Source organism: Sapajus apella, unplaced genomic scaffold, assembly GCF_009761245.1.
Source record: "Sapajus apella isolate SASKATOON/1434 unplaced genomic scaffold, GSC_monkey_1.0 scaffold4, whole genome shotgun sequence".
NCBI classification, from domain to species: Eukaryota; Metazoa; Chordata; class Mammalia; order Primates; family Cebidae; genus Sapajus; species Sapajus apella.
Genome location: NW_022436944.1, coordinates 57,440,943 through 57,463,435, shown reverse-complemented (window position 1 = coordinate 57,463,435; position 22,493 = coordinate 57,440,943). Strand labels below are relative to the sequence as shown.

Sequence of the window (22,493 nt, the reverse complement as noted above, 5' to 3'; positions counted from 1 at the left end):
TTATAAATCATTCTACTATAAAAACACATGCACATGTATGTTCACTGCAGCACTGTTCACAACAGCAAAGACTTGAAACCAACCCAAACGCCCAGCAATGATAGACTGAATAAAGAAAACGTGGCACATATACATCATGAAATACTATGCAGCCAGTAAAAAGGATGAGTTCATGGCCTTTGCAGGGACATGGATGAAGTTGGAAACCATCATTCTCAGTAAACTAACACAGGAACAGAAAACCAAACACTGCATGTTCTCCTTCATAAGTGGGAGTTGAACAATAAGAACACATGGATGACAGAGAGGATCCAAGATGGCCCTTTAGGAACAGCTCAGGATTGCAGCTCCCAGTGTAAGCGCAGAGGGTGAGTGGATGCCGCATTTTTATTGCCCGCAGACTGGGAAATTTCCAGGCGGAGGAGCTCCACAGGTCACCAGCGCGGTTGTTTCGGCCAGCAAGGCTGTGCAGCCAGCGCCACTGCTTTGCCCCGTACGGCGGCTTTGTCGGCGCCCCGGAGCAGCAGCTCTCCGTACAAAATACACCGGTCCGGGTGCCCTTTTGGCTGGCGATTGGAGCCACAGGAAGTCGCACATTCATCTGTTTAAAAAGGGGACTGAGCGGAGAACCAGGACAGTAGATTCCAGGGCAAAAAAAAAAAAAAAAAAAAGCGCCACAAACCTCAGTGCCGCTGTTTAAGGCAGCACAGTGAGTGGCCGCAGGGGAAAACAAACAGACCCCGGCGCCTCTTCAACAGGCGACTGGAACACCAACTTAAAAAAAGGCTCTGAGGCAGGGAGCCAGGCGATCAGGCTCGGCTGGTCCCACCCCCACAAAAGAACAGCAATCAGAAACTCTGGATTAAGAGTTTCACAGCAAGCGCAGCTCAACCCAGGATGGTCCAGCTCTGTGGGGGAGGGGCATCCGCCATTACCGAGGCAGCCTGCCAAGACAGAGGTAGTCAGCCAATGCTGAGGCAGCCCGCCGTTGCCAAGGCAACCCGCCAGAGCACAGAGACTCCGCCTCAACAGAGGTGGGCCACCATCGCCAAAGCAGTTCTAACTATACCCATATAAACAGGACTGCAGGGAAGTTCACTCGGCAGCTGGGTGGAGCCCACAGCAGCTCAGCAAAACCTCTACAGGCAGACAGTGACTAGGCTGTCTCCTTGCTGGGCAAGGCAGGTCTGAAGGGAAAAAAAAAAAAAAACAAGGCAGCAGCATAACGGAAACTCATAAATAAAGCCCTAAATCCCTGGGACAGAGCACCTGGGAACAAAAAGCAGTTTATGAGTTCTGCTGCAGCAGACCTAAACATACCTGCCCAGCAGCTCTGAATGAACAACAACAGAGCTCACAGCTCACCATTTGAGCTCCTATAAAGAAGAGACTGTCTCCTCAAGCAGCTCCCTGTCCCCCATATATCTAAAGAGACACCTCATAAAGGAGAGATCAGATTGACACTAGGCAGGTATCCTTCTGGGACAAAGATAGCAGAAGAAGAAAACTGGTAACAACCCTTACTGTTCAGCAGCTGCTGCAGGTAAACCCCAGGCAAGCAGGGCCTGGAGTGAACCTCAGCAGACCTACAGCAGCGGAGCCAAACTGTCAGAAGGAAAACCAAGAAACAGAAATAACCTCATCATCAACAAACAGAACGTCAATCTGAAATATTTGAGACCCAATCTGAAAGCCAGCAACTACAAAGTCGACAGGTGGATAAATCCTTAAAGATGGGAAGAAACCAGCGCAAAAAGGATGAAAACACCCGAAACCAGAACACCTCTCCTCCCACAAGGGATCACAACTCATCAGCCAGGGAACAAGGTTGGAGGGAGAACGAGTGTGATGAAATGACAGAATCAGACTTCAGAAGGTGGGTAGTAAGAAACTTCTGTGACCTTAAAGAACATGTTCTAACCAAATGCAAAGAAACTAAGAACGTTGAAAAAAGATTTGACGAAATGCTAACGAGAATGGACAAAATAGAAAGGAATATAAGTGAATTGATGGAGCTGAAAAACGCAACACGAGAACTTCGCGAAGCATGCACAAGTATCAACAGCCAAATTGACCAAGCAGAAGAAAGGATATCAGAGGTCGAAGATCAACTCAATGAAATAAAACGGGAAGGCAAGACTGGAGAAAAAAGGGTAAAAAGGAATGACCAAAATCTCCAAGAAATGTGGGACTATGTGAAAAGACCTAATCTACGTTTGATAGGCGTACCTGAATGCGACGAAGAGAATGAATCCAAGCTGGAAAATACTCTTCAGGATATTATCCAGGAAAACTTCCCCAACCTAGCAAGGCAGGCCAATATTCAAGTCCAGGAAATACAGAGAACACCACAAAGTATTCCTCAAGAAGAGCAACCCCAAGGCACATAATTGTCAGATTCACCAGGGTTGAAATGAAGGAGAAAATACTAAGGGCAGCCAGAGAGAAAGGTCGGGTTACCCATAAAGGGAAGCCCATCAGACTCATAGCAGATCTCTAAGCAGAAACCCTACAAGCCAGAAGAGAGTGGGGGCCAATATTCAATATCCTTAAAGAAAAGAACTTTCAACCCAGAATCTACTATCCAGCTAAACTAAGCTTCATAAGTGAAGGAAAAATAAAATCCTTTGGGAACATGCAAGTACTCAGAGATTTCGTCACCACCAGGCCAGTTCTACAAGAGCTCCTGAAAGAGGCTCTACACATATAAAGGAACAACAAGTACCAGCTCAACTAAAGGGCAAAACACCCAGCTAGCACCAAAATGGCAGTATCAAATTCGTACATAACAATATTAACCCTAAATGTAAATGGACTAAATGACCCAATCAAAAGACGCAGACTGGCAAATTGGATAAAAAGCCAAAACCCATCGGTGTGCTGTATCCAGGAAACCCATCTCACATGCAAGGATACACAAAGGCTCAAAATAAAGGGATGGAGGAAGATTTACCAAGCAAATGGAGAGCAAAAAAAAGCAGGAGTCGCAATTCTCATCTCTGATAAATTAGACTTTAAAGCAACAAAGATCATAAGAGACAAAGAGGGACATTACATAATGGTAAAAGGATCGATGCAACAAGAAGAGCTAACGATCCTAAATATATACGCACCCAATACAGGAGCACCCAGATACATAAGGCAAGTTCTTAATGACTTACAAAGGGACTTAGACTCCCACACAATTATAGTGGGAGACTTTAACACCCCATTGTCAATATTAGACAGATCAACCAGACAGAAAATTAACAAGGATATCCAGGACTTGAACTCAGACCTGGACCAAGCAAACCTCATAGACATTTACAGAACTCTCCACCCCAAATCCACAGAATATACATTCTTCTTAGCACCACATCACACCTACTCTAAAATTGACCACATAATTGGGAGTAAATCACTCCTCAGCAAATGCAAAAGAACGGAAATCATAACAAACAGTCTCTCAGACCACAGTGCAATCAAGTTAGAACTCAGAGTTCAAAAACTAACCCAGAACCGCACAGCTTCATGGAAACTGAACAACATGCTCTTGAATGGTGACTGGATAAAAAATGAAATGAAGACAGAAATAAAGTTGTTCTTCGAAACCAACGAGAATGAAGACACAACATACCAGAATCTCTGGGACACGTTTAAAGCAGTCTCTAGAGGAAAATATATAGCAATAAGTGCCCACATGAGAAGCAAGGAGAGATCAAAAATTGACACCCTATCGTCACAACTGAAAGAGGTAGAGGAGCAAGATCAAAAAACCTCAAAGTCTAGCAGAAGACAAGAAATAGCTAAGGTCAGAGCAGAACTGAAGGAGAAAGAGACACAAAAAAACCTTCAAAAAAATCAATAAATCCAGGAGCTGGTTTTTTGAAAAGATCAACAAAATAGACAGACCACTAGCCAGATTAATAAAAAAGAAAAGAGAGAATAACCGAATTGATGCAATAAAAAATGATAAAGGGGATATCACCGCAGATTCCACAGAAATTCAAACAATCATCAGAGATTATTACAAACAACTCTATGCACACAAACTAATAAACCTGGAAGAAATGGATAAATTCCTGGACACTTGCCTCCTCCCAAGCCTAAACCAGGAAGAAGCCGAAACCCTGAACAGATCCATAACAAGGTCTGAATTTGAGGCAGTAATTAAGAGCTTACCACCCAAAAAAAGCCCAAGTCCAGACGGGTTCACAGCCGAATTCTACCAGACATACGAAGAGGAGCTGGTACCATTCCTTCTGACACTATTCCAAACAATACAAAAAGAGCGAATTCTTCCCAAATCATTTTATGACACCAACATCATCCTGATTCCAAAGCCCGGCAGAGACTCAACAAGAAAAGAAAACTTCAGGCCAATATCCATGATGAACATAGATGCAAAAATCTTCAATAAAATACTGACAAGCCGATTGCAATAGCACATCAAAAAGCTTATCCACCATGATCAAGTAGGCTTCATCCCAGAGATGCAAAGTTGGTTCAACATACGCAAGTCTATAAACGTAATTCACCACATAAACGGAACCAAAGACAAAAACCATGATTATCTCAATTGATGCAGAGAAAGCCTTTGACAAAATTCAACAGCCCTTTATGCTAAAAACCCTCAATAAGCTAGGTATTGATGGAAAGTATCTCAAAATAATAAAAGCTATTTATGACAAACCAACAGCCAATATCATACTGAATGAGCAAAAACTGGAAGCATTCCCCTTGAAATGTGGCACCAGACAAGGATGCCCTCTCTCACCACTCCTATTCAATATAGTATTAGAAGTTCTAGCCAGAGCAATCAGGGAAGAAAAAGAAATAAAGGGCATTCAAATAGGAAAGGAGGAAGTCAAATTGTCTCTATTTGCAGACGACATGATTGTATATCTAGAAGACCCCATCGTCTTAGCCCCAAATCTCCTGAAACTGATAAGCAAGTTCAGCAAAGTCTCAGGATACAAAATCAATGTGCAAAAATGACATGCATTCCTATACACCAATAACAGACTTAAAGAGAGCCAAATCAAGAACAAACTTCCATTCACAATTGCCACAAAGAGAATAAAATACCTAGGAATACAACTAACAAGGAACGTAAAGGACCTCTTCAAGGAGAACTACAAGCCACTGCTCAATGAAACAAGAGAGGACACAAACAGATGGAGAAACATTCCATGTTCATGGTTAGGAAGAATCAATATCGTGAAAATGGCCATACTGCCCAAAGTAATTTACAGATTCAATGCTATCCCCATCAAGCTACCAATGACCTTCTTTGCAGAACTGGAAAAAACCACCTTAAACTTCATATGGAACCAAAAGAGAGCCCGCATAGCCAAGTCAATTCTAAGCAAAAAGAACAAAGCAGGAGACATCACACTACCAGACTTCAAACTATACTACAAGGCTACAGTAATCAAAACAGCATGGTACTGGTACCAAAACAGAGATATAGACCAATGGAACAGAACAGAGGTCTCGGAGGCAACGCAACATATCTACAACCATCTGATCTTTGACAAACCAGACAAAAACAAGCAAAGGCGAAAGGATTCCCTGTTCAATAAATGGTGTTGGGAAAGCTGGCTAGCCATGTGCAGAAAGCAGAAACTGGACCCCTTCCTGACACCTTACACTAAAATTAACTCCAGATGGATTAAAGACTTAAACATAAAACCTAACACCATAAAAACCTAGAAGAAAATCTAGGCAAAACCATTCAGGACATAGGTGTAGGCAAGGACTTCATGACCAAAACACCAAAAGCATTGACAACAAAAGCCAAAATAGACACATGGGACCTAATCAAACTCCACAGCTTCTGCACAGCAAAAGAAACAGTCATTAGAGTGAATCAGCAACCAACGGAATGGGAAAAAATTTTTGCAGTTTACCCATCTGACAAAGGGCTGATATTTACAAAGGCAGAATTTACAAAGAACTAAAACAGATTTACAAGAAAAAAACTAACAAGCCCATTCAAAAGTGGGCAAAGGATATGAACAGACACTTTATAAAAGAAAACATACATGAGGCCAACAAACATATGAAAAAATGCTCATCATCACTGGTCATCAGAGAAATGCAAATCCAAACTACATTGAGATACCATCTCACGTCAGTTAGAATGGCGATCATTAAAAAATCTGGAGACAACAGATGCTGGAGAGGATGTGGAGAAATAGGAACACTTTTGCACTGTTGGTGGGAGTGTAAATTAGTTCAACCATTGTGGCAGAGAGTGTGGCGATTCCTCAAGGACCTAGAAATAGAAATTCCATTTGACCCAGCAATCCCATTACTGGGTATATATCCAAAGGATTACAAATCGTTCTACTATAAGGACACGTGCACACGAATGTTCATTGCAGCACTGTTTACAATAGCAAAGACCTGGAACCAACCCAAATGCCCATCGACGATAGACTGGATAGGGAAAATGTGGCACATATACACCATGGAATATTATGCAGCCATCAAAAACGATGAGTTTGGGTCATTTGTAGGGACATGGATGAACCTGGAAACCATCATTCTCAGCAAACTGACAGAAGAGCAGAAGGTCAAACACTGCCTGTTCACTCATAGGTGGGTGTTGAACAATGAGAACACATGGACACAGGGAGGGGAGCACTACACACTGGGGTCAGTTGGGGGGAAACAGGGGAGGGACAGTGGGGAGTGGGGAGCTGGGGAGAGACAGCATGGGGAGAAATGCCAGATGTAGGTGATGGGGAGGAAGGCAGCAAATCATACTGCCACGTGTGTACCTATGCAACAATTTTGCATGTTCTTCACATGTACCCCAAAAACCTAAAATGCAATAAAATAAATAAATAGGGGGAAAAAAAAAAAAGAACACATGGACACAGGGAGGGTAACATCACCAGGGCCTGTCGGGGGGTGGAGGTCTAGGGGAGGGATAGCATTAGGAGAAATACCTAACGTAGATGACAGGTTGATGGGTGCAACAAACCCTCATGTAAGTGTATACCTATGTAACAAACCTGCACATTCTGCACATGTATCCCAGAACTTAAAGTACAATTTAAAAAAATAATAAAATTGGCTGGGCACGGTGGCTCACGCCTGTAATCCCAGCACTTTGGGAGGCTGAGGCGGGTGGATCACAAGGTCCAAGAGATCGAGACCATCCTGGTCAACATGGTGAAACCCTGTCTCTACTAAAACCACAAAAAATTAGCTGGGCATGGTGGCACGTGCCTGTAATCCCAGCTACTCGGGAGGCTGAGGCAGGAGAATTGCCTGAACCCAGGAGGCGGAGGTTGCGGTGAGCTGAGATCGCGCCATTGCACTCCAGCCTGGGTAACAAGAGTGAAACTCCATCTCAAAAAAAATAAATAAATAAAATAAAAAATAAAAATAAAATAAAATAAAGCAGAATCTTTAATTGCCTTAATTTTTAAAACTCACCAAGTAATTCCAATATGCATTCAAGTTTAAGAACCAGCACCTCAGGTGATTATAAAGCTTAAGAAACTGAATAAATGTGAAAGTGCTATGCAAACTGAAATTCTACATTATCATTCTTATTTTCCCATTCACTCAAGATTTCAGTATGTTCAACAATGTGATTGTGGGCTGGGCGCGGTGGCTCAAGCCTGTAATCCCAGCACTTTGGGAGGCCGAGGTGGGTGGATCACGAGGTCAAGAGATCGAGACCATCCTGGTCAACACGGTGAAACCCCGTCTCTACTAAAAATACAAAAAATTAGCCGGGCATGGTGGCGTGTGCCTGTAATCCCAGCTACTCAGGAGGCTGAGGCAGGAGAATTGCCTGAACCCAGGAGGCGGAGGTTGCGGTGAGCCGAGATCGCGCCATTGCACTCCAGCCTGGGTAACAAGAGCGAAACTCCATCCCCCGCAAAAAAAAACAAAAAAAAAACCATGTGATTGTTCAACATTGCTTATTATTCATTCCTTTCGTATGACTTCATTTCCTTCTTTCTAAAGTACAACATATGGGTTCTGTAAGTTATACAACGTAACTGGAAAACTCAATTTATGTGTGCAAAATAATTTCAAGCTTATTCTTGAGTGATAGCTTGACTAGCTGGAGAACTCTGGGTTAAAGGGACAGTCATGAGCCTCTTAATGCTTTGGCCAAAAACGTACTGGGCATCTGACAGCAGTCAGAGCAACAGGCTACACTAAACAGCCTAGGCACACAGTAGGCTGTACCACCTAGGTTTCTGTAAGCACACTGCACGATGTTCACACAATGACAAAACTGCCTCATACACGTATCACAGAACGTATCCCCATCTTTGAGTGACACATGACTGTATCTTCTCTGAGCATTTCACTAAATGCTGGCTTCAACGGTTGTGTTATTGAGGAAGTGGCTGTCAACCTGCTAATCCTCAGTAGGTAATCTGTTCCTCGAGGTTGCATTTAGGAGCTTGTCTTTGCTTTGTGTCCAGCATTTTCACAACGACATGTACAAGTGGAAGAAGGGGAATTGGAATTCTGAGGGGATAGTTCTTTACTCTGAGAATATAGGTCTTTCATCAACTCTGAAAAATCTCAGCTATTATTTCTTTAAATATTGCTTATTCTACGTTCTCTCTAGTCTCTCTTGGTAAGTTCACATATACGTACATGTACGTGTGTGTGTGTGTGTGTGTGTGTGTGTGTGTGTACATACACACAAACATACTGAACCGTCTCATTCTACCCTCCAAATGTTAATCTTTTTTTTCATATTTCCCTCTTTAATCTTTCTGTGCTACATTCTGAGCAATCTCCTCAGTATAGTGTAGTCTGATTTGAATGGGCACTCTAGTCCAATTGCATGGGTTGGAATTCTGATTTCATCATTTATTAGCTGTGTGACTTTGGAGAAGGTTACTTAACCTCTCTGTGATTCAGTTTCTTCATCTGTAAAATAAAGAAAATAATAGTGCTATCCTCAAAGGATTCCTGTGAGAATTAAATGATATATGTTAAGTGTTTACCACAGTGCCTGGTACTTGATGAGTAAATAATCTCTTTTTTGTTTTACTGGTTGTTTTGTTTAACCAGTCCACTGTGTGTGTTATTTAACTTAGCAATGTTCTAAACAAAATTTAATTTCGGTTTACAAACTAGAATAGATTTTCTATAGCTTCCAGGTTTTTACTTTAAAAAAAAGTTTTATAATAATTTTAGACTTACAGCAGAGCTGCAAAGCTAGTACCGCGTTCCTATATGCCCTTCACCACTTTCTGCTATTGTTAACCTTTTACATAACCATGCTACAATAAGGAAATAGACTAAAATATCAACATTGGTACAATACTATTAAGTAAACTACAGACTTATTCAATTTCTCCAGTTTTTCCACGAATGTCCTTTTTCTGTGCCAGGATCTAGTACAGGACAGTCTGTTGCATTCAGTCTTCATGTCATCTTAATTTCCTCTAATCTGTGACAGTTTCTTAGTTTCTTCTCCTTGACAGTTTTGAAGAGTGCTGGTCAGGTATTTTGCTGCATATTCCTTAAGTGGGTTTGTCTGATGTTTTCTCATTCTAGACTGAAGTTACAGATTTGGAGGAAGAATACCTCACTGGTTATGTGCTCATCTTGTTGCACTGTATCAAGAGGTATATCAGTATTATCAATGTCTTATTAATAGTGATGTTAACCTTGGTCATTTGGTAAAGGAGGTGCATTAAAAGTTGCTATTTTTCCTTTTCATACTCTACTCACCAGAAGTGAGTCAGTAAGTCTAGCTCACACTCATAAAAAGTTTCAAACACTAATTACTGTATTTTTCATTTCTGGCATTGCTATTTAGTTCTTTTGTCATAGTCACAGTCTTTTCTTGTGGTTTTGATTTCTTCTCTTATGATTTTAATTATTTTCAATATACTTAATTTTTTAATCTTTTCAGATTATCACTGTATTACCTAAATCTCTTGGGGCACTAATCCTTCTGCTTGTGTCTGTTAACTAGTTCATAATGTATTGTTTCACTGTGTGTTTCTTAATTTTGGATTGTGACCTTATCTTACAGTGGGGCATTATGTTCAGGAATCCAATGGGAGCTAGAGTTTAAGTGTTCTTCCAGTGCAGCTCTGTGACTGCTTCTGACAAAAATAAAAGTGATTTGTTTTTTTAACTTTCTAATCCTGTGGGTTCCCGGATAATATAGGTAGTACATAGACTCTAAACCTGTAGAATGTCCAGGTTGAAGGGCTTGATTATTCAGGAGAGATTTTTGTTTTCTGTTAGTGATGACTGACAGTTTTCATTCTTGTCTATCCTTTTACTGAGGATACAGACATCTGAAGTTCTTACTTTTAAGAAGAATCTCAGTTCAAACTCCCCACAGGGTGGGCCCGAGATCTCAATTCCAGTCTTCACATGGGAGTTACAAATCCAAATCAGTAGGTTATCAGAATGAATAGTGACCCACTGAAGACAGCCACAGGGTTTGTTCACAATTATTTCTTCTTTAATTTAAGGCTTTCCTCATTATTTCTGGCATCTGAGAATCTTTAAGTTGGATAGATTTTATCTGGCATTTCTTGTTATTTGTAACAAGAGAATTTTGTTTCTTTAATCAACTAATTTGGTAAAAGAAAGTGTTCCCTGTCTTTTTTAACCGTTTACTCCGAAACAGGAAAAAAAAAACTATAAAACACAGGTATAAATTTTGCTACCTGTTTTTCTGGCCCTTTCCAACATTTCCAACAATAAATTCTGAAGCCTTATTACATATGCTACAGATGTGATCAACAACATCAGAGTCTTTCCCTTTTAATGATCTTTAGAGAAACAAAAATTAAAGAATTCAGTGCTTAGAAGCTGGGTGGAATATATATGTAAAACAGACAAATAAGATTCAGAAGAAAAAGAGCCCTAAATTAGGAATCAGAACTTTGAGATTCAAGTCCTACCCCTATGACTAAGTACCAGGTGACTTCAAAAATAAAAGGTTGTGCCCAACATTCTACGATTATGTTTCATTCACGAAGCTACACACATTAGATGTTCTTATTTATTTGCTTACTTGCCATTCAATCTAATATTGATAAGGAAGCTATCTGAATTTTTGGTCCACTTACTAAAATACTTTTCTAACATGGAAATAAATATGATTATTTGATACTAAATATAAATTTTCTATGTGTCTTTCCTTTATTAATACTGTAAATGGCATTAAGACATCCATTTATAAATTTTAAATGCAAATTGAAAACAAACCTCTCGACTAATTTGGCATTTATTAATACAGAATTCACAATGTACAACTTTATAAGGAATTAATCAGGAAAAAGCTATTTAGGGTACACTGTATGCTACAAAGAGGGCAGAAATCATTTCCAATCTAGTATAATGGTCTCTGTATACTTTCTTAAAGTTTACATTTAGTTCATTTGAATATGTACAAATAATTTCCTGTACATACATGCGTGTGATTCTTAGACTTCTTCACGATATTTTACTTATTAGAGAGAAAAGTAAACTTTTTCTTATGTTTTACCTTTTTTCTGGATCTTTTTGAAGGCACAATGAAATCATTTTTCTAAATGATTTTCCGTATTTTTTCAGCATTTCTTTATCTTGAACACCAGTTTCCAAAGAAGGAGGATCATTCTGCAGTGTCAGCATTAAGACCTGTAAGAATTTTCAGTATACTATAAACTTGTGATGACTCAGTAAAGTTTAACTATTGTGGCCAAGATTTTTCCATAATAGGCACCCCATACCAACATATAACATTTTATTTTCTATCTAAATCAACTGTTTAAAACCCAGAATTATTATGTGTATTTCACATAAATAATATGCTGTAGATGGTTAGCTTCTCAAGACACGCACACAACGGAATATTATTCAGCACTAAAAAGCAAGAAAATTCTGCAATATACTACAACATGGATGAACTTTGGGGACATTATGCTAAGTGAAATACCAGTCATGTAAAGATAAACATTGTGTGATTCCACTTATATGAGGTATTGAGAGTAGTCAAATCGTAGAGACAAACAAGGGGCTGAGAAGAATGGGAATCAAGAGTTACTATTTAATGGGTACGGAGTTCCAGTTTTCAAATGAAAAGAGTTTGGATATAGATGATAGTGATAACTGCACAACATTATGAATGCATTTAATACCACTGAACTATACACTCAAAATAGTTAAAGATGACTATTTAAAGTTAAAGGTCAATTTTATGGTATGTGTATTTTGCCACACACACACACACACACACACACACACACAAAATTAAAAGACTGGCAAATGGTTCTGAAAAGGAATTGGGACCTGAGCTGGGGTAGTATTTGGAATATGAACCTCACCTTCATTGGTGGATATTTATGATAAGGAGCTGCCCCTGTGGCCAATTCAATTGCTGTAATTCCAAAACTCCAAATATCAGCTTTGAAATCATAACCTCGGACCTGCAAGAACAGATTTGCATGATTATTTTTTATCAGCATAAAAGGACTTTCAAAAGTTAGATTCTGAGGCCAGGCACAGTGGTTCATGCCTCTAATCCTAGCACTGTGAGAGGCTGAGGTGGGAGGATTAGGTGGGCTTGAAGCCAGGAGTTCAAGACCAGCCTGGGCAACATGGTGAGACCCCATCTCCACAAAAAAATATTTTTTAAATTAGCTAGGAGTGATGATGTACACCTGCAGTCCAGCTACATGGGAGGCTAGCTTGAGCCCAGGAGCTGAAGGCTGCAATGAGCCATGGTGGCACCACTGTACTCCGGAGTGAGTGAGAGAGCAAGGCTGTCTCTAAAAATAAACAAACAAAAAAGCTAGCTTCTAATGTGTACCAAGAACAATGAAAGTGTTCATAAGCATTAAACCAGTAAAGTAGGCAAAAGCTAACTATATTTGGTAATAGAAAAAATAAAGACACAACCTGAATGTTCACCCACAGTGAAGAAACTGTTAAGTATAGTATATTTTAAAAAATTAGTCAGTTAAAAGTAATATTCATTAATACTATATGAACATATAAGAAACATTTGTGACAAAACATGAAGAAAAAAACAAAATTGCTCATGAGTCCTAAAACTTTTACAAACAGTAAAATACTGGAAAGAACGAAAACAAAATGTTTTGTAGTGGGGTAGCTTTTTTGTTTTCCTAAGGAGCTACATTATGGCACCTTAATTTCCACAATGAAAAAGTTACAAAGATTGTGAATACTTTTAAACTTTTTAGAGTGAATATGTTGCCAAATTTCTCTACTTATACACTGTCACCAGCACATTATGTGGCTATAAATTTTAATTTTCTATCCTAAGCAATATAGGAGAAATAGGTTTGGGAAGTGTGTAGTCTGAAAGGCCTAAAAGTAAGGATCAATAGTATGTGCTGCCTTGTCCTCTGGTAAAACTGAAGGGCCTTTAGTGACCTAAGTACAAGTTCCCCTCTCCACTCTGCTCTCGCAGAGAATGCCTCCTAGCCCAACAATCCTCCTTAGCAAATGACCAGGTACAGTTCCTGCTTGGCCCTGAGAAGCAGGTTTCAGCTCCCTGTCAGTCAATCATATCTTCTCAAGGAAACCAAGGACCATCACACTCTGTTGGTACTACAAACCCCGTCTCCAAAGCCCCTTCTCATTCATTCTGCCACTGAGTGCAACCCCACTGGTGCAGCATGGCATGCAGGGTCCTCCTCCCCAGGCTGTGAGTATATGTGACTAAGAGATGGCTGTCAATTTCATCTGTCCAATGTCAGGTGTTGTACGTTCAGCCATTCCCATAACTTTACAGTGGGAATCCTTCCCTCACTAACAGGGTGAATGCAGGTGATTAAAACAGAGTAAAAATGAATTTAGTTCGTAGCACACTGAGTTTGATATACCTATAAGGCATTTATGTGAAGCACTTATTAAGAACTAGAAATATCTATATGGAGGTTTTGGGGAAAAACTGGACATAATTTAGAAATCATTAATAAGAAGCACAAATGGGAATACCTAGTGAGTGTCTGCAGTCAGAGAAGAGAAAAGCTCAGGAATAAGGTCATGGGAAGCAGTGTCATTCAGGAGAATGAGAGCCAGCAAAGTCAGAGGAATGGCTTGACAAACAAGACAAGAATGAAGAAACAACATTAAGGAGGCTAGGAACGTGAATAAAGTTGGCATGGTCAACAGTTTCAAATATCACCAACAGGACAAGTAAGATAAGGAGTAAGAAATGAGCTCTGGATTTGAGAAGTAGCAGAATTTCCTTAAAATGATGGGATGCGTGGCACCAGACTGCAACTGTTTGAAGAGGAAATGGGAAATGGAAACATAGACACAACCAGTCCTTCAAGAAACACAGCAGTAAATCTCGATGTAAAAATTAGTCTAATTTGTATGAATAAAATTAACACAAACCTTGATTATATTATTCCTGAGTTTCATATATCCTTTGCAAAGTCCTAGAGTGTTTTTGTTGTTTTGTTTTCAAGGGTGGACTAAAGTCCTAACCAAGAAACAGGGACATGTTTCCCAAAGCTAACCTGGTATGCCAAAGAAAAGCAAACACTTTAAGTTTTCTCAGTTTCATAACAAAGCCCTAACCCATTTAAAACAGAAAAAAAGACACAGTACCTGTTCCATAACTTCAGGTGCCATCCAACAAGGGGTGCCAACAAAGGTCTTTCTCACTTTATTTCGGGTAATATCACCACCAGTTGCTAAAAAAGCACTAACCCCAAAGTCTGAAACAGAATACAACAGCAAGGTTGTATGAAAGTGCATCAACCCTCATAAATAAATAGAAAAACAATAAAATGTAGTCACCATCCTATATATAAGATAAGAAGCATGATAGTTTCTCATCTTTTTGCTGAACTTCTTGGCTAAATTAAGACATAGCTTAGACTGGGAGCAGTGGCTCACGCCTATAATCCCAACACTCTTGGGAGGCCAAGGCAGGAGGCTTGCTTGAGCCCAGGAGTTCATCTTCGCAAAAAAAAAAAAAAAAAAAAAGACATAGTTTAGCAGGTGCCTCATTCCATTCCTCTCCACCCCCACATGTTATCATGTTCTCAGATTTTCCTCCTTGCTCTAATCCATTTTACATACCATTATTAGATTCATTCATTCATTCATTTTTAAATTATCACTTTGACATGGCCCTTTCAGCTCAGAAAATCCTATAGAATGAAATTCAACCTTTTTAACTTAGTATTCAAAGAGCTCTCAAGAACTTGGCCCCAAATAAATTAAAGTTCATAATTCTTAATACATATCCTAACTTCTTTCACCTCTTAGTAGGTATATGACAATGGTAAACTTAGTTCACTTCTCTAAGCCTCAGGATTTTCTCTACAAAGATTTTATCCCACAATACTGAAGCCAAAGTACCAGTCACTGATAAGGAGGACTGCTTGTCTCATCAGGATCCCTCTTTTTCTGTAAATAGCCCTGGGTGTGTATCTGTACTCCCTCACCTTGACCCCTGGGCATACTTGATTTGAGCCAGGGTTAGACACCTTAATCCAAGGTAGGTCTATCTTAAATCTAGAAATGTACAGCTTGAATGGACAGACAAAGAAACTAAGGGTCAATGAAGCTGAGCCATGCTAACAGCATCCTGAAGGTCACCAGCACAACTGGGTTCCTGCCCATTCTGAGGCTTAGCTGTTCAGTCGATTTTTTTATTCTGTGTACTTCCTAGTTTATTTCAATAATTCCTGCTTTGTTAAGTCAGCCGGTGATAATTTCCAATACAACCAAAAGAACTTTAATATAGTGAGGCTCTCATATACCTTATCCAACTTTTGTACACCTTTTCTGACTCCACTTCTGTGTCTGTTCGAGAACACTCTGCATTATGTAAAATGAGCCCATATTTGTCCATAATTTATTGTATTTTCAAATTTATTTGTTTTCATAATTTCTATTTTATACTTTTTTTTTCAATTTGAAAATACAATAAATTATGGACAAACTGATTGTGTGAAGGATAACTTTAGCATAGTAAACTTTAAAATTCCAGATTCAGAAGTCTATGAATTCTGCCACTTTCAAGCAATTTATTCGAGATAATTGCTTATCTATACAGTACAATTTAAAAATAACAAGTCTATACAGGTTTAAAAAACAATAATCTTGTCTAAATGTACTTAGAATTATGAAAAATTAAAAAAAAAAAAAAACAATAATCTTGGCTGGGCACAGTGGCTCATCCCTGTAATCCCAGTACTTTGGGAAGCTGAGGCAGGAGGAGCACTTGAGGCCAAAAGTTCGAGACCAGCCTGGGCAACAAACACAGTAAGTTGAGACCCCATGTCTATAAAAAATAAAAAATTAGCTGAGCATGGATGGTGGTGGGCACCTGTAGTCCTAGCTACTTGGGAGGCTGAGGCAGGAGGACTGCTTGAGCCTAAGAGTTGGAGGCTGCAGTGAGCTACATTCATCCCACTGCACTCCGGCCTGGATGACAGAGCAAGACCCTTTCTCTAAAATAATAACAGTTTTCAATGCTCCTAAACTGGCAAATTTCTAAGAGCTTTAAAATGTTGTTCCAATTGTAACAACAATAGTAAAGTAAACATTTTAAAGTGCACTTGAAAGGGGAAAAAGTGCATTCAGTGCATTCAGCTCTGCCACTAGTCTGCTGAACTTGGGCAGGTATTTTCAATCTTTGTGCTACAATTTCTTCATCTATAAAAAGGAGGCAATAACAGTACCTACTCAACAAGGTTGTTGTTGAGGATTAAATGAATTAATAATATACTTGGAATAGTCCCTGTAATATATTTTAACACTAAACACTCAATAAGTACTAGGTATTTTTATCACTAACTAGAAAGGAAGCCGTGCCTTAAAATACTTAAATATGATAAAGACTCAAACAACTTATACACAACATATTTTTTAGGCTCAATTATAAAGAGTTTTTACTTTTTAAAAACCTACTAAAAACCTTCAAGTAGTTTTAAAATATTCAGAATTTTAAACGCAGAACTTAATAATGATCCAGAATTTTTGGATATTCAGCTAGTATACCTCAGCTAGTATACCTCTGCTTGTTCACAGCTAGTGAACCCTGAAGATCAGTTAAAATATTTAGCTAAGGAATGTAAGTCAGACTATCCACTATACCAAAATATTCTTGTTAAACAACCTGCACAGCTACAATGCCAAGGAAACATAATCAATCCAACTATAAAGTTAAGAACAGAAACCAAAGAGCAAAAATGCCATTTGCCTTTTGTTTTAAATTGCCAACTAAAGAGAAACAGTAACTTAATTGTGAAAAAAAATCACTTAGCTCCTTTGTTAATACAATTTCAGTTAAAGTACAAGATGGACTTTGGTACCTACTATGTGACAGGATCAACAGTAATGACCAGGCCAGCACGGTTGCTCATGCCTATAATCCCAGCACTTTGAGGCTGACACAGGCGGATCACCTGAGGTCGGGAGTTTGAGATCAGCCTGACCAACAGGTAGAAACCCCTTCTCTACTAAAAATACAAAATTAGCCGGGGGTAGTGGTGCATGCCCATAATCCCAGCTTCCCGGGAGGCTGGGGCAGAAGAACCCCTGAAGCGAAATTTGGCGGTGAGCTGAGATTGCACCACTGTAATCCAGCCTCGGCAACAAGAGAGAAACTCCATCTCAAAAAAAAAAAAAAAAAGAAAAAAAGTAATCATCAAGGAAGACAAGGTCCCCTCAGCCTTTTGTGCAACTTCTAAATACAGAAGGTGGAATCAGGCAATTATAATATATTATAATTAGTGCTATCTATAATAAGGTGTGAAAAAATTAGAAACCCCTAAACTATAAAACTCTTAAAACATAGGAGAAAAGCTTCATGACACTGGAGTTAGCAATGATTTCTTAGACATAATACCAAATTCCAGGCAACAAAAAAAAAAGTAGATAATCAAAATTTTAAAACTTTTGTGCATCAAAGGTGACTATCAACAGAATGAAAGGCAACCCACAGACTGGGAGAATATATTTTGCAAATCATACATCTGATAAGGGATTGACATCCAAAATATGTAAAGAACTCCTACAATTCAGCAACAGCCACAAACACTCCAATTTAAAAATGGGCAAAGGCATTAAGTAGTCATTTCTCCAAAGAAGATATACAAATGGCCAATAAGTACATGAAAAGATGTTCAACATCACTAATCAATAGAGTAATACAAATCCAATCACAATGAGGTAGATACCACTTTACATCCCTTAGAATGGCTACCACCTGAAAAAAAAAAACCCCAGAAACTAACAAGTGTTGGTGAGGATGTGGAGAAATTCGATTCCTGTGTGCTCTTGGTGGGGTTCCTGCACACTCTTGGTGGGAATGTAAAATGGCACAGCTGTCATGAAAAATAATACCTCGAAAACTTAAACATGGAATAACCATATGATCCAGCAATTCTACTTATGGGTATATCCCAAAAGAAATGAAAGCAAGAAACTCAGACAAATTTTTCCACACTCATGTTCATAGCAGCATTATTTACAATGGCCAAAGGTGGAAGCAATTCAAATGCCCACTGATGAATGAATGGATAAACAAAATGCAGCATATAAATACAATGGCATTATTATACAGCTTTTGAAAGTACTGAAATTCTGACATATACTAGAACATGAACCTTAAAGACATACAAAATGAAATAAAGTCAATCACAAAAGGACAAATACTGTAGGAGTTCACTTAGGTGCTTAAAGTAGTTAAAATTCATGGAAACAGAAAAGAGAATGGTGGTCACCCACAGCTGGGGTGAGAGATGGAATGAGGAATTACTATTTAGTGGGTACAGTTTCAGTCAAGTAAGATGAACTAGTTCTGAAGGCAGATGGTGGTGACAGCTGGACAACAGGAATGTATTTAATGCCATAGAACCATACACTTAAAAATGGTTAAGATAGTCAATTTTATGTTATGTATATTTTACCACTACAAAAAATAAAAAGAGTGAGTCAGGAGGCAGTGTTGGCAAGATCTGGTGACAGACAACATGAGTAAAAGCGAGACAGAGAGCAAAGTTGTTCCCAAATTCTTGGTTTGTGCAGGTGGCTGGCTACGGTGCCATTCATACTAGATAAGGAAACCCATGTTCAGTCCATCTCCCATATATTTTTATGATTTATTAATTCTTTCATATGTAGCTATAGTTCTATCCATTTTCATCATTATATAGTATTCCAGTATAGGCTGGGCATGGTGGCTCACACCTGTAACGCCAGCACTTTGGAAGGGCAAGGTGGGTGGATCATGTGAAGCCAGGAGTTCAGGACCAGCCTGGCCAACATCAAGAAACCTTGTCTCTACTACAAATACGAAAATTAGTCAAGTGGGGTGGCACATGCCTGTAATCCCAGCTACTTAGGAGACTAAGGCACGAGAATCTCTTGAATCTGGAAGGCAGAGGGTGCAGTGAGCCAAGACTGCCCACACCACTGCACTCCAGCCTGGGCAACAAAGTGACACTGTGTCAAAAAAAAAAGTATTCCAGTATATAAATTAACTACAATTTACTTATCCATTCACTAACAAAGGGCACTGGGATTACTTCAAACTTATAATGATTATGAGTACTGTGGCACACATACAGATGAGTTTCTCTAGGCTATACACCTAGGAGCCAAAGACTTACAGTATGTATATCTTCAACTGTAATAAAATGGTTGTACCAATTTACATTCCCATCATCAGAAATGAGATTTATTCCTTGCTTTACACCCACACCAACAATTAGTACTGTCAGGTGTTTTTGCCAGGCCAACCAATTTAACATGTTATCACAATGTGATTTTACTTTGCATTTAACAAATTACTAGTGTAAGGCTGAATATCTTTTACTACATTTATATTTGGATGTCTTCATTTGGGAAGTGACTATGCCAGTCTTCTGCCCACTTTTTAGAGCTTTTTGTTTTTCTCAATGAGTTCTTTATACACTCTACATTTGAGCCCTTTAACAATTATTCATGCTGCAAATATCTTCTCTACTCTGTGGTTTGCCTTTTTACTCTGTTAATAGTAAAAAACCATTTGTTCCTCTTTTGATGAGTAGAAGTCGCTACTTTTAAAGGTGTCAAATTTATCAATCTTTCCCTTTATATTAGAACTTTATGTGACTTGGTTAAAGTAGTTCCTTACCTCACGGATATGAAGATGTTCGCCTAAATTATCTTCTTAAAGATGAAGAAATAACTTAAGATTTGGGTGATTATCTTCCTCCTGCCAAACACCTGACTGTTCTAGCAGTCTGGGACCAAGCTGAGGTTTTTCTCAGATGATCTGCTTGCTAGACAATCCCTGGGTACGGTCGTTCTGGAGTCTCAGCCTGGAGGAGGGGGTGTTTCATCAGGATAGCCATTTCTGGCAGGCCCTGGACTAAAACTCTTATCCCTTCAGCTCTGAAACCGCCAAAGGCACACCTCTACCAAAAGCACCTCAGGTGCTTTTTCCTAACTGACACTCAATTTCCCCCAGGACAGAAGCAGCTCTGTACAACCTCTATATAACATATTTATTCTTTAAACACAGTGAAGATCCTCAGCTATTTTTCCTTTAAAGGAAAGTACAGAATGCTATGAGAACACATAGCAGAAGACCCTCATGGAAGTAAGAAGTGATTAGTTGGAAGGAAACAAAAAATGGTCAGAAAAAAAGTCTAAGAGCAGAAATGAAGGATGAGTATGAGAAGATATGTTGAGAAGTTGGTGGCATCCTATGATGTGCCCAGAGAGGACACTTGAAGAGAGATGGTCCAGGGAATAGGAGAGAATACTGATTAAGAAAACATACAAGGTAAGTAATGTGGTTCTACAGACCATTAAATCAAATTTTAAAAATACTAATCATTACCTGCAATCTGTACTGAGCCATCTTCTCCAAGAAGAATGTTTCCAGCTTTCACATCTCTTAAAAAAACAAAAAAAAAGTTACATATCAAAAAACACCTATTCTTTGGAGTAACATAATTTAAGCAAGTGATTACTATATTCATGTAATACTAGCAATATTTAAATGTTCTACTTTAAAGAATATTAAGAGCAACAGTAAAATTTTAGTCACTGGTACTAGGAATACAAACATTAAAAAGGAAGCTAGAAAGGTTCTTACTATAACATCTAGAAAACACAAGTGATTACATATTCTTGATTGGGATAAAAGTGGCCAAAGAATGTGACCCTCACCTCATTCTACATTTTGAAATATATTTTTTCCTACACCCCAATGAGTTATCAAAGTTTTAAAATCATCCGCATGCAGGTGAAAACGGAATATTCTATGCCTGTTAACAAAAAGATGAAAATTACTCAGGCATCTCTATATTTTTAACGATTTATAACAAGTAATACATGAAAATATTCTTGTTTTAAAAACTTAAACACAACTAAAAAAGCCAAAATCCCTTTGACCATCATTCTCAAGTCTAGTAAGTACTCTCTCCAAAGTTTTCAACAATTATCAGTCTGGTTAATAGAATATATACCTATGACATACCCGGGCTTTTCTCCCAATGTAAATCGTATTATACTATCCATTCAAATCTACAACTTGGAGTTTTGTTTTTCTTAGCAAAAACAAATTTTTGGCAAAATTTAAAATCCCCAAATCCTAAGAGTAGCAAAACCATTTCTTGATAACCTAGAGAAATTCTCAGAATTTACAAGGAACGTACAAGGGGGTTCTGCTGCAGCACTGTTTGTAATAAAAAACAAAAACTAGTCACAGCCAACAATAGAAGAAAGCTTAAATTAATTCTATTACATCCATGAAATGAATATTAATCAACATACTGTGACATGAAATGCTAACAAACATTATTAAATAAACAGATCAAATAAGAGACCAGTGCATTTTACATGACACCATTAATGTTGCACAAACACACCCCTCTCCTTTGCCAAATGGGATTTTTGGGACATTAATGGAATTGAAGTCTAGGGGAACAGTGTTTGAATGCCCTGTGGAAATATAGTCATTTTGTAATTAAAAGTAAATGTAATCAAATAAGCAAAAGAAAGGCAGCCCTTGAAGCTACACAAGAAAGAAAAGCAAGTCCAGCTCATGGAAGAACGTCTTATTTGTCATGAAAAGGAGCCAATGAAAAGCACAGCACTCCCCTTTATCCTCCATGTTTAGATATAATCATTCCCTGGCAAACAATGAACAAGGGTTCCATAACTGTGTGCAGCAGCAGCATCATACCACAGTATACAATGCCTTCCTGAATATATACTGAAGCATAAGGAAATCATGTTACTGAGTATTTTCCACTGCTTATAAGCCCAAGCAATTTATAGGTTGTTCTCCTGGAGACTGACTTAGAGTACAAGCCAGCTTGCTTTACTCCATCAACCTAGTTTCAGATTCTAGTAGCTACAAACAGGAGAGAACAGAGGACATTCTCTTTCCTTTGTGACAAAGATCATCCAACTGAGTCAATCACTAACTTCCAACTCCCTTTTCTGAGCTCATCTAAAAGCTAAGTGGGGAGGGAAGAAAAAATAGTTTAGTCACTCCCTCCTCTGTGTCTTTACAGAAG

General features: G+C 38.8%; 1 protein-coding gene across 2 annotated transcripts in view; it reads right to left on the bottom strand.

Moving 5' to 3' along the window:
- OXSR1 (oxidative stress responsive kinase 1) overlaps window positions 1-22,493 on the bottom strand; it is a 99,483-nt gene that overhangs the window by 29,227 nt on the left and 47,763 nt on the right. For both annotated transcript variants that reach the window (XM_032270437.1, XM_032270447.1), the window contains 4 exons: window positions 20,807-20,862; window positions 14,569-14,678; window positions 12,309-12,410; window positions 11,489-11,622 (listed from right to left, as the gene is read on the bottom strand). In XM_032270437.1, the coding sequence (XP_032126328.1) occupies window positions 11,489-11,622; window positions 12,309-12,410; window positions 14,569-14,678; window positions 20,807-20,862 (402 nt within the window). The remainder of the gene's footprint in view (window positions 1-11,488; window positions 11,623-12,308; window positions 12,411-14,568; window positions 14,679-20,806; window positions 20,863-22,493) is intronic.